The following is a 12,725-nucleotide window of genomic DNA, read 5'->3' as shown; positions in this document are numbered from 1 at the left end:
GTGGGTTGATAAGGCACCCATAGTAGTTAGCTGCCAGAGGGACTAGAAGGTTCAGGCCAACTGCCTGAGAGACTGTGGAGTCTGGAAGTCAAATGAGACCTGGATGAATATGTCTGTGTGTGTGCACATCTACATTTATGTGGCTGTGGAGAGCAGCAGATCCAGAGGCAATTACTGGAGGAGTCTGTGTGTCTGTGCACCATTAGTAGGGGAATCCACATTCTGCACATGTACATAACATCTTTATTGATGATCTAGACAATGGGATCAAGTGCACCCTCAGTCAGTTTGCAGATGACACCAGTTGGGTGGGAGTGTTGATCTGCTCGAGGGCAGGGAGGCTCTGCAGAGAGACCTGGACAGGCTGGAGCCATGGGCTGAGCCCAACTGGAGGAGTTTCAAAAAGGCGAAATGCTGGGGGCTGCTCTTGGGCCACAACAACCCCCAGCAGCGCTACAGGCTTGGGGAGGAGTGGCTGGAGAGCTGCCAGTCAGAGAGGGACCTGGGGGGGTGATTGACAGCCGGCTGAACAGGAGCCAGCAGTGTGCCCAGGGGGCCAAGAAGGCCAATGGCATCCTGGCTTGTGTCAGCAATAGCGTGGCCAGCAGGGACAGGGAAGGGATCTGACCCCTGTACTCGGCACTGGTGAGGCCGCCCCTCGATTCCTGTGTTCAGTTTTGGGCCCCTCACTCCAAAAAGGACATTGAATGACTCGAGCGTGTCCAGAGAAGGGCAACGGAGCTGGTGCAGGGTCTGGAGCACAGGTCGTACGGGGAGCGGCTGAGGGAACTGGGGGGGTTTAGTCTGGAGAAGAGGAGGCTGAGGGGAGACCTCATCTCCCTCTACAGCTCCCTGAAAGGAGGGTGCAGAGAGCTGGGGATGAGTCTCTTTAACCAAGTAATAAGCGATAGAACAAGAGGTAATGGCCTCAAGTTGCACCAGGGAAGGTTTAGACTGGATATTAGGAATTATTTCTTTCCAGAAGGGGTTGTCAGGCGTTGGAATGGGCTGCCCAGGGAGGTGGTGGAGTCCCCATCCCTGGAGGTGTTTAAGAGTCAGGTTGACATAGCACTGAGGGATCTGGTGTAGTTGAGAATGGTCAGTGTTAGGTCAGTGGTTGCTCTGGATGATCTTCAAGGTCTTTTCCAACCTAGACAATTCTGTGATAATTCCCACTGAAAGACCTTTGTTGTAATCACTCAGGGAGGGAAACAGGACGATGCCAATGGTGCTGTTTGTGTTTGTGCTGAGGGTTTCTTTTTGTGTTGTGGCCAATCACATGTATATATGTGTTGTATATGTATGTGTGTGCCTACTTGGAATACATGCTCAGCTTCACCCCTGGTTCAAGTTGGGGCCATGAAGCTGTGGCAGCCTTCCCCTATCAGGGCACTGAATTTGCCAAGCTCTTAACATTATAGAAGTAATTTTTTTTTTTTTCTCAAACTTACACTGTGAACATCCCGAAATAAGCAGATTTTGATTCTAAAAAGAACACACTGACTCTGTTCCAACAAGCAAAACACTTAAAGATTCAAGAATAACATGTTTACAGTGCAGTCGTAGATCTACATACACATAATAAAACTATTTTTAAAGCAGTTATCTGCTGTTACTACTATGCTTGACATCATCAGCATTGTTGGCTTTAACATTTTTCTTGCAGTCCTTTTGTATTTTGTTCTTAAATGCTGTGTTTGATCAGAATCATTGTAGTCAGCATTTTGTTTGTCAGTCCACCGAGAGAACAAAACATAATGTTACTGGTTGTTAATTTTACTTAACTGTTCTGCAGAATTTTCTGTCTTTGTAGGACTGCACAACTGGATTAAATAAACACAATGACAACTATTCCTTCACATCTTTAAATACTTTGATCTTATTCACCAAAGCTCAGTTGGTTTTGGAGACGTCAATTTAAACAAGTGACAGTTTTTAATTAATGCAATTTACCTTTTTCATACTATTTTCTGACCAGGCTTCCATCCACAGAACCTGACATTTCTTGTACAGTGCTGGATTACTTTCACAGTTTATTGTGAAATTTAAATTGGTAGAATCCATGATCAAGACAACATGTAGATTTTGTTGGATCCCTAAGAAAATGCAACATATTAAATATGTAGTACGTAACAATCTAATTATATGATGGTACATCTATTGCAAATACAACATATTTCCTGTCCTTAAAATACTTATACAGGGTAATTTCTGAAAAAAAAAAAAAGATACTATTACACCACATCACACTAGGGAAGGAATGTTTATAAACAGAACTTAAATTAATTTAGTATCACAGATTCTTGTTATGTATATTACAGTGTATTTTTTTAATTTAGAAGAGTTGACAGGGTATACATAGATACCACTAGTTCTCGTTCCAAGGAATATAGACCAACAGAACCAATTAGAAGTAGTTCCAGTGCCCTTGAGTATGACTGCCAATATCCATATTCTTTCAGTCACAGTCCTCTATTTATTTGTAAACTGTTTAATCTTCTGCTTGGTCCATGGAAGAAACAAATAATTAAGAAACTTATCAGTAAACTTGCTTATGATTACTCAGAATCCAAAGTGATTTGTAGGTATAATTGACAAATAGAAGACAACTGTGCTACTAGATATGTAAGCTAAACAAACCAGAAAATAACGGGGATAGTTGTAGAACATTCATGAATACAGAATTTCAGATAGAAGAATTATTTTTAGGATAAGAGTTCTGTGCCCTCAAATATCACAGCGTAATCATTATTCCTGACTGATTTTTAATAACTGAAAGTCAAAAATGCAGATAAAACAAGTACCATGTTAGAAATTATGTATCCAGTATTATACCACTTTTGTAACTTTGTAATAATTATAATTCTGTTCACATACGGTATGTGAAATAGTTGAAAATTGGTCCTGTAAATCCATCTTGTGAAGCTTGATCTTTCAGAGGAGATAGCAGTGGTTCTAATTCTTCTATTTTATATAGCCCAGGAACTTCTCCTATTTCAAGAATTAATTTAAAATGTCAGATCAAATATAACATAATTCTTCAAATTACAGAATCACAGAATCATTTAGGTTGGAAAAGACCCTGAAGATCATCTAGTCCAACCATTAACCTAACACTGGCCGTTCTCATATCCCTAAGCGCTATGTCAACTCGAGATTAATTAAATTCCTCTGAAGGATTCCCTTTAATCCTCTGTATAGAAAATTTGAATACAGCGATATTCACCTCTATACTTTCATGAGTATCATCTCACATACTTCATCATTCTTTTCCTGATATCATGAAAACAACAAACCAAATTATAGTGATTCCATTTAAACAGCCTACTTTGTCTATATTACTGAAAAAAACTTCAAAAAAATCATTCAAATCTATCCAAAGATAGTGTGATCCAATACTGCATACAAAACAAATCAAACCAGAATTCATCATACACCAGAAAACAGAAACATGAAAGACAGTAGTTATCTAGGTCCTCAGATATAGAGGTTTAACACTGGATGATGAGAATCTGATACTGGAAGGGTTTTGGATTGGCACCTGGGAGACAGGAAAATCTGGTTCTCTTATCGATCCATTCTACTCTCGTACTACTGAACTACCACAAGTTCCAAAAAACATTTAGTTAAGTTAGACTCAGTTCTTCAATGATCTCTCTGATTGATGAACAAAGCTACATAACAATTATCACTTTTGTAATATGTTATTTTTATTTATCAACTCATTACTTTCAGAAAAGTGGGGTCTATACAGTCTTCACAGTCTAAACATTGGAACACCTCTTAGTTTGGAATTCTTTTAGAAAAGGAAAGCTGTAGAGTGGAATACATTATCATTTTGTTGTTACAATATTATAAAGAACTCCTTTGAAATAAGTTACTTGCCACTTTGAGGAATGGAAAGCACATGTACTATAGGTAGGTTAAAGGACAGGTAAGTGAACTTCAAGTCAGTTTCTCATATACAAGCACAGTGTAGAAAAGCTAATTAACACTTCTGGTATGGACATAAAATTAGAAAACATCATCCAATTCTGCTTCACTGAGCTAACTTTGTGTGGTAAAAGTAGTACAATGATCTTTTTGGATTTATCTCACCTGAAGACAGTAAACTGTTGATCATCTCAAGGAATGTGGAATGAACAAACTGATAGTCTTCAAGCAGCAATACTACCTGCTGTGCTTCAATGCCAGCAAGCTCCATCACCTAGAAGCAGGGAAGACATTTAAATCTCAGTATATGGAATATATGTATTGTTCATAAGAGAATGATCATCTTTCCTTGATTATGTATTACATACATATTTTCTCCATCGCATCTACACTATTATACATTTACAAAAGATTACTAGGTGATTCAGTTCATGAGATATCAAATATAAAGAACATTCTACCTAGATGTACAGTTTAATAATGAAAAAAGAATTAAAACAGATTCTTTCATAGACTATTTATGTTCCAAATATGACTCAGTTATAGAGGGTTTTTTGTGTGGACTTAGCTCTAGAATTTTCTTTAGCATTACTGAAGGTCCTGGAAAACGCCTGATTGAAGGTTTGCATTTGTTTTTAAATAATATGTAAACTTTCATCTGTCACTAAAATTTTACTTGGTTCAGCTACTATCCTATTAACTGGTAGACTATAGTAGAGACAGAAAATAAAAATATATACCAATGTGAAAATATATACATGAAAAAAATCTTTCCAATATTCACATACACTTAGAATTTATGAAGTCTATAACACTCAAAAACCAGCTCTGGTATTCAAAAAAGTAGAGTTTCAGGTAATTACTGTAAAGAACATCTAGACATTGAGAACTTCTACAAATCTACCTCTTTCAAAAAAAAAATCTGTTTGTCAACTTGACTGTTGACATTTTGTTTTTCTTAAAATATCTCTTCACAAAACACTTTTGTGACCTTTCAAATTCCTTTTTTTTTTTTTTAATACACACCTACAACACTACAAAATGGAAGACAGTGAGTGACTTACATATTTAAGATCATTTTTGAACTGCTTCAACTCATAGCCTCTGGAAATTTTGGGAGTAATCAGAACAGCTCCGTGCATATGACTAACTAATGAAGTAACTGTTCGACGACCTACACCACTCCGTCCTGCCAAAAGAAGTGATCCTCCAGGAAAACTTAGCACTCTGTCGACTTTAGACATATAACTGAGGACTTCTTGGAAGAGTAAAATCTCTATCTCTTTTTTGTCTTGCCCATAATGAATAATACCCTATTAAAAAAAAGAAAAAAAATGTGTTCACTAACAATAAATAAAAGCACTAAGATACGAAAGCATCCAACATTTAAAAGTTTAGAAAAGAACGGCTTGAAAGCTCAAGAGACCACGATGGTATTCGTTACAAATAAATTATACACTTTACCGGTAATGAACATATCACACTGCCCCCAGCACCAGTATACCCTAGAAGTCTTTGATATTTTGAAGTAGAAATCTACCATTGAAGTAATTAAAACTAAATAACAGATCAGAACAAAGTCTGTGCTGTGTCTTTGAGAACAGATTAATACATACATGACTTAGAAGAGTGTTTTAGGCAGGTAATTGCTGCATAATTGCAGATTACAGAATTTCTTAGTGAGACACACATAATAACAGATCCTAAGATTAAATTCTGTTCTTATTGTATTTAATAAAACCTCATCTTTGAAGCCCAATGTAATTGTGTAGTTAGAAAAAAAAAAAAAACAACAAACTCTCTGATTACTGAGGCTATTGAATTTGATCATTTCCCATAGAGTCTATTGGTCACAAGTTGGTAATTAAGGAGAGGGAGTAGTTTCCCATCTACAAGAGCAGTGCATCAAACACTACTAAGGGGAGATGATCTCAAAGATCTCAGTCAGCCTAGCAGAATTAACATGTTTGCATTTCCTTACCAAGCTCATTTTTTGTACTTTACTGTTTAAAAGTATGCTAAATCTCCAAACAATTAATTTGTACTTCTTCAAATAAAAATTACATAGCAAATTACAAATTCAGAAAGTAAACATTTAATATTTTGATACTCAAACAGTACACAAACATATGCACATCAGTGTTTCTCAAAATGTTCATCAAACTGTTCTAAATCACCAGCAAATGTGACCGATGCCCTTTTATTAAAGTAACCTTGCTACACGGTACTTCCTACTGCCTGCTACATAGCTTCACAAACCTTCCCTCACTTGACCAAATGCAAAAAATGATTCCTCGAACAAGCAGCAGATCCCACCCTAAACCAGGAGCTAACATGTTACTTTCCACAAAAAATGTCTACAATAATTGCTGTGAATCCTTGCTGTGTAGAACCTTTAATCTTGTCTCACTTTTTGAATAATATCTTTCAGGTCTGTTGAGTTTAGTCTGCCAAGTGGCCTCCCATGTGGTGGTAGTGCCTGTCCTGGTGTGAGGAATGCCTCTTGACAAGCTCCCCAAGTTACATAGAAGATATCTGTGAAGAAAAAAAAGAAGGAATCATTTGAAAGTTTAGGTGCTCAGCTTATAAGCTATCATACTTGATCAAATTGATTTGATTAAGCAATTCCTAAATAAATAGTTTAAGTAGTATGCGTCAAATGGTTTACCTGCCATATTGTCCAAAACATCTGAGCCCCAGTCACCCTGAAACACTTTTATCAAAATATTATCAAATACATGAAGTTCTTTCACGCCAACGATTTTGTCACGGAACAAACGACATGCTTCATAAGCCACAATTTCCAATACATAGTCTGCAGTTTGTATTGATAATCCTACAAAATTTAAGGAGAGATGAGACTTTATATATTTACAATAAATTTTATGATTTCTATTTTAAAATATAAGATTGAAAATGAGTAAGTGAAATTACATACCAGCAGAAGAGCATCAGTAAGGAAGAAATAAGAGAAAAAGTAAACATTATGAAGTCTTTTTAATAATAACTTTATGGAACATTACAAGATAAAATGAAACATATTCTATTAAAACAAGTTCCCCAGTTTAGTGCCAGCACTCTAATCAAAATGAACAAGGTGTTGCACACAAAGTAAAAAATAAAAGACTAAATAATAAAAAAATGAAAACAAGAATATCTAGGAGACTGTTTTCAAGGGAAAGAGAAAGACTGATAACAAATACTAAAATAACAATAAATATCCAAAACAGTCTCTATTATAAAATGCCAGTAAAGAATACAAAGCTTCAATACTCTTGCCAAAAGAAGGGTGAGATGAGTAAATGACATCCCATATTGTTCATCACTGAAAAAGCACATACATATGTCACCTTCAGATACAACGAGGCCTTAAATGGGCTGAGATTACCTATTCACTGATTGTCAGTGTAGCTTTTCTGACCTTACTCAAGGTACAGTTATGCCATCTGATGATCCCAGAAAATTAATGGGAAGCGAGCACAACATTCTTACCACTTTTATATTTTTTAACCAGCCCTTTATGTAAACCTTTAATGAATGTAAGAGCTAAAACACAGTAAGGAGTAATTGCTCATGATCTAGTAATAATAGCAATTTCAGAGACAAAAACAAGATTAGAAAGCCTATGTTTTCTATTTGGAAAAGCACTCAAAATTGAATACCCTTACAGATCTCACCATTTCCAAAGTTAAGGAAAGATGAACTTCCAGACTAGAATGCAATTATCAAGTACTGCTGAATTATAAGAAAATTTAGGCTCTTATATAGGTATTTTAAAATTTTTACATAGATGAAATATTTTTCTAGATGTTTTCTGTATGTTTAAAGTAGTTATATTCTTCTTTTATTAAGTAGGTCATAGATGACATGTATTAGTTGTAGTTCTAGTCACCCCACCAGGTTTATATAACCAGGTATAAAAAGACAAGCATGAGAGGCATGCCTCTAGGAATACAAAAGACAAGACATACACTCAAAAAAATCTCAACCTAAAACCCCCCAAAAAGCAGAAAAAATTGTTGGGAGTAGGAGGTACACTTCAAGTTCTCATAGTAGAGAACGCAGTCCCAACCTACCAATTTCCTTTAATCTATACTAGCTCCCACACATATTTCAAAACATCAGTGGAGTTTTTAAAACTTGTTTACCGTATGTTATGGAATTAACTGTTAGGCATTTTTTCCCTCTACTGAGTTACAGACAGTTCACAGTTTAGAAAGAGTACCATAGGTGAACAAGTTGTGTGTGGAGTCAACAGTAAGACTGACATCAGCAATAATTTAGGCCATTTTAGAACTACTTTATCAATGAAAACCAAATAAGTGACTTACCACCTGCTAAATCATATCTGAATAAACCAAGAACCCACTGTGTAAGAATACATGGTGTAAAAAGGTAATGACTGTGATCATCAACTGTGAATTTCGCTCGTACCTAAAAATGGAAGTTAACGGAGGGAAAAAAGTGACGTTTTAAAATGTAAAGCACTTGGAAATGTAGCTCTAAATTCTTCTAAAACACCAGATAAATTATTTTTTTATTTAGTCTATATATTTAGATATTTTATTAATGCTCTCCTTAGATTTTTTGAAAAGTGCAGATATGAGTTCTTTAAATCTTGCTGTCTGACCACAAAAGATTTTCTCATAATTAGAACATTTCTTCTGTACCATTTTTGATGCAAACAACTGCACATTACCCAGGACTGTTAGTGCAGTATTATTAGACAAAACACATCATTTTTTTAAAGCAATACCAAATATAAAATGCAAAGGAAATATAAAAGTGTAATAAAAAATTACCTAAATCAGTAACAGTCACTATTAAAGAGTTTTTATAGAAATAATAACTCTTCCCCCAGAAAGGATATTTGAATTTACAACCATATCTTTAATTCAGGAATGAATGCCTCCAGTTGTTTGTTCCTAGTGTGATGAGAGTTAAACTTAGATTCTTAGAATACACTGATAATATCATGTGAAACTCCTGCTAACTGGTGCATGCTAGCCAATAACTATACCCACATTCCAGTCAAAGACCAGTTTTATATCATGGTTTTGTCTAGATGGGACATGCATACATTCTTGTAACATGCAGTAAGCACTTACATCCCCATAGTACCTACCCCAGTAAGGCTATGTACATGATTAGGAAAAGCTAGTACCTAAGTGTTTTGCTAGATAGAAGTCTGCAAAATTTTATGTGGGATGGTAAAATGAATTTGTGTGTCTAAACAACTATTTTAATAGTATAAAATTTTAATAGGTAGTCCTTGATGTGGGTAAAGGACTCCACCCTCACATCTCTCTTGTCTATTCATAACGGCATCCATAACATCTGAGGACTTAACAGTCTTTGAAGTACACTGTCGCCTCATCCATTAAGTAGGAAAACACTACTATGCACATTTTATAAGCCAAGAATGGAAAGCATAGATGGGTTAAGATGCTTGCCAAACTAATACAATAAATCTGTTGGAAAGCAAGAGCACTTACCACTTACTCAATTTGCCTCTAATACCTAGGATTCTCTGCAAATAAGTAGCTCTAAAATTGATATCAGCATTTTGTAAAAAAGATAAACTTGGATTTAAACTTTTTTATTCTCTTGTTAATATTAAAAGCTAATTATTTTTTAAAAAATTAGTATTCTCCATGATCTTGAAAAAAGAAATTAAATTTCCATACCTGTTCATATACTTGAACCATAGATCCTGCTAGCTGATGTATTTTTGGTAAAGAACCCCAAACAGGGTGATTTTTTAGGTTTTTCTGTAGTACAGGTTCCAAGTAGGCACTATAAATAGTTTGCAGTTGGTCTCTTTCTGGATAGCTACAAAGGAAAGAAATAAATCATTATGGACTATCATTTTTAATGTTTTATTTAAAAAATACTGAGAAATTTCAATGAATAGCATCTCCATCTAGCAGCTAAGTAAAATTGTCATTTTATTGCTACAGACCACCATCAGAAATTTTCTAAATACATCTGTAATGTGTTCAAACTTACAAACAAACAAACTTCTTTTCAATTTCTCTAATTTTGTAACCAAACAGCACCTTAATATATAGCTGAAAGCAAAATCACCCAGTAGGAAACATATTTCAAACACTTCACTATCAACAGGTAGTTTCTGACTGCTCATTAGCTGGTTTCTAGTGCCAAGAGACAAACAGCATCAAATCTGAAGATCCCAAACTGTTAGAAAAGATGAAAGACTAGAACAGCCACACATAAATAAACACCAAATGGAGCAAGGGCCCTATAAACAAAGACTGAATCTGAGTTCTGAGAGTCAAATTAATTTCCACATACTTACTCAATTGCACAGAGACGAACAATAGAAGTAAATCTGGAGGTAAGTTTATGTCTTCCTAATGTTCCTCCAGCAGACATGGAAGCCACAATTTGGATGTTTTCTAAACCAACCCATTCCAGATTTTCATCATAAAATCCTTGATATGTAAGAACCTTTAATAATTAAATAAATATCTCATTCAAAGAAAGCCAACAGAGTATCAGACAAAAAAATTTAAAAAACAAAAGTGAGAAGTATACCATTATTACTTTCTTAATTGTCAGAAGTATACTACTCCCAGTTTGGTGTCATTTGCTAACCTGCTGAGGGTACACTCTGCCCCATTGTCCAGATCATCAATTAAGATGCTAAACAGGTACAGGCTTCCAAGTAGACTCTGTGTCACTGATCGTCACCTGGCTGTTCAGCCAGTTTTCAGCCCACCTCTCTATGTGCTTATCCAGCCCGTACATCAAACAGCCGTGAGGATATTCTGGGAGACAGCATCAAAGGCCTTAGTGAAGTCCAGGTAGACTAGACCCACTGCTCTCCCCTCATCTACCAGGTCTGCCATTTCACCACAGAAGTTTATCAAGTAGGTCAAGCATGACTTGCCCTTGGTAAATCGATGCTGACTACTCCTGATGATTTTCCTGGCATTCATATGCCTACTGCATTATAACTCATTGAGGAGAGCACTGTCTTTATTTACTCATGCATATAAGCCAAATAAAAATGGTACCTTTTTTTCTGGCTGACACCTATATATTCTATCAAAGTACAAACAAAACAGATGCTGGATGTTAACTTCATTAACTCTGAAAATAATCAATATAGGTATTTTCTACATACACTAAACTATTTCCAGCACATTTAAGTGTCTTCATAAAAAAAACAGACATAAGTATTCACCTGCTGTAGAAAAGCCACAAGAGTGCTTGTTCCCCATTTATCAGGTTTGGGTAGATTGATATCCTTTAAGTACAAAACAAGCCTTTCACAGTCCTTTGGTCTGTATACTCGGCCAGTATTTGTACTGATTACAATGCAAGTTTGACTTAATTTTTGTAGAAGATGTTGAGAAGTAGTTTGTGCACTACAGTGAATGGTAGCAATCTGCGTGGATCGGAGTTGAGAAAATGCATAATGAAGCAACATCCTAAAAAAGCAAATGTGTACATACATATAAACATAAGTAATACAAAAAGGCATTAAAATACTGTGTATCCAAAGAAACTGTATAGTTTTTAAATTAAAATGCATATACTACATGCTGTATTCATTTAATAGGAGATGCATGAGAATTAAACATTCTTGACTTTAAAATTTTAATATTTTCCATTCAAGAAACGGAATAAGGTCCTTTTTCATATCTAAAAGCCTTATTCAGATGTCTTGGATGCATAGTGGCAGCCTGAAGTTCCTCTGTAGATCTTCATCAGAATTTACCTATTTGGCACTACAGAAGGTTTGTTTCATTAGTAACCTAAACAAGCAATATTCTAGCAGAAAGTTATATGATAAAATCATTATAACAAAATATTACAAACTTTTCCAAATAGCTAGAAGTATATTTTGCTTTAAATAGGAAATACTTTTTACCCCTTTCCACATCCTTCAGGTCCCACAAGAAGAAATGGCTGCTTATTGTTAAAGTCTAGCCAAGGTCTAAAGTAGTCTAAACCTCTCTGAATGTCAGGAGTTTGGATGACAGGAAGTGTTTGGAGATTACTGAAGTCATCAGCTGTTAAATTTTCAGGTTTTTTCATCTGATATAGCATTAGCTGTCCAGTGTCAGTGTCATAATATGTGTCCAGGGGCTTCCTTGGATCCGGTGGAGATTCTTGTGCCCAACTGAAGATCTATAAATAAATAAATAAATAAATAGATCTTCTGTTAAATCCATATTCCTAATGACAAGATATACAATTTCAAGCTGAAGAATGTTTGAAGAGTGCTCTGTAAAATCAAACATTTACTTCTTCAATTTGATAGCTTTAAATCTGCTTTTGAAAATTCAATTATTATGCATATGCTTTATGATTAAGTCCTTAACTGATACAGTAACATAATACTCTTTCACATACTACATGTTCATAGTATAAAGAACATAAAATAAACTGCATTTAGCAAAGATTTATATAGGCAACATACTTAATAATAATCATAAGAACAAGGTAACTCCTTCACATGCATCAATAGCTAATTCCAGAAGCTGAGTCTAAACCTTTACCATCTGCCCTGAATATGTGTTATAGCTCCAGGCTGTCTTTAGGAAGGAACTATTTCCTCTCCAACACAAAACCCAAGTGTGATTGTGGAAATAACTATCTTCAGGGACAGCCTTCTGCAGACACTATGGGCCAGTATACCCACACAGTTTTCCAACACTAATCCGTAGTCCTTGTGCCCTCAAGTATCTACATAGACAGAACCACACCCAAGTGCATACAATACATAACCTCAGAATAATGCTGTAAGAACACCTCTGTGG

General features: G+C 35.5%; 1 protein-coding gene across 3 annotated transcripts in view; it reads right to left on the bottom strand.

Moving 5' to 3' along the window:
* Nucleotides 1-12,725, bottom strand: part of DYNC2H1 (dynein cytoplasmic 2 heavy chain 1) — a 180,513-nt gene that overhangs the window by 124,889 nt on the left and 42,899 nt on the right. For 2 of the 3 annotated variants that reach the window (XM_026843929.1, XM_026843951.1), the window contains exons 42-52: nt 11,834-12,093; nt 11,144-11,390; nt 10,253-10,404; nt 9,621-9,765; nt 8,265-8,367; nt 6,602-6,769; nt 6,344-6,468; nt 4,998-5,246; nt 4,099-4,207; nt 2,878-2,991; nt 1,954-2,096 (exon numbers count right to left, since the gene is read on the bottom strand). In XM_026843929.1, coding sequence (XP_026699730.1) covers nt 1,954-2,096; nt 2,878-2,991; nt 4,099-4,207; nt 4,998-5,246; nt 6,344-6,468; nt 6,602-6,769; nt 8,265-8,367; nt 9,621-9,765; nt 10,253-10,404; nt 11,144-11,390; nt 11,834-12,093 — 1,815 coding nt within the window. The remainder of the gene's footprint in view (nt 1-1,953; nt 2,097-2,877; nt 2,992-4,098; nt 4,208-4,997; nt 5,247-6,343; nt 6,469-6,601; nt 6,770-8,264; nt 8,368-9,620; nt 9,766-10,252; nt 10,405-11,143; nt 11,391-11,833; nt 12,094-12,725) is intronic. The other variant, XM_026843940.1, reaches the window with a different exon arrangement.

The sequence above is a fragment of the Athene cunicularia genome (genome assembly GCF_003259725.1).
Source record: "Athene cunicularia isolate RWA chromosome 1 unlocalized genomic scaffold, athCun1 chr1_part1, whole genome shotgun sequence".
Classification (NCBI taxonomy): Eukaryota; Metazoa; Chordata; class Aves; order Strigiformes; family Strigidae; genus Athene; species Athene cunicularia.
This window is presented reverse-complemented; position numbering and strand designations above follow the sequence as displayed.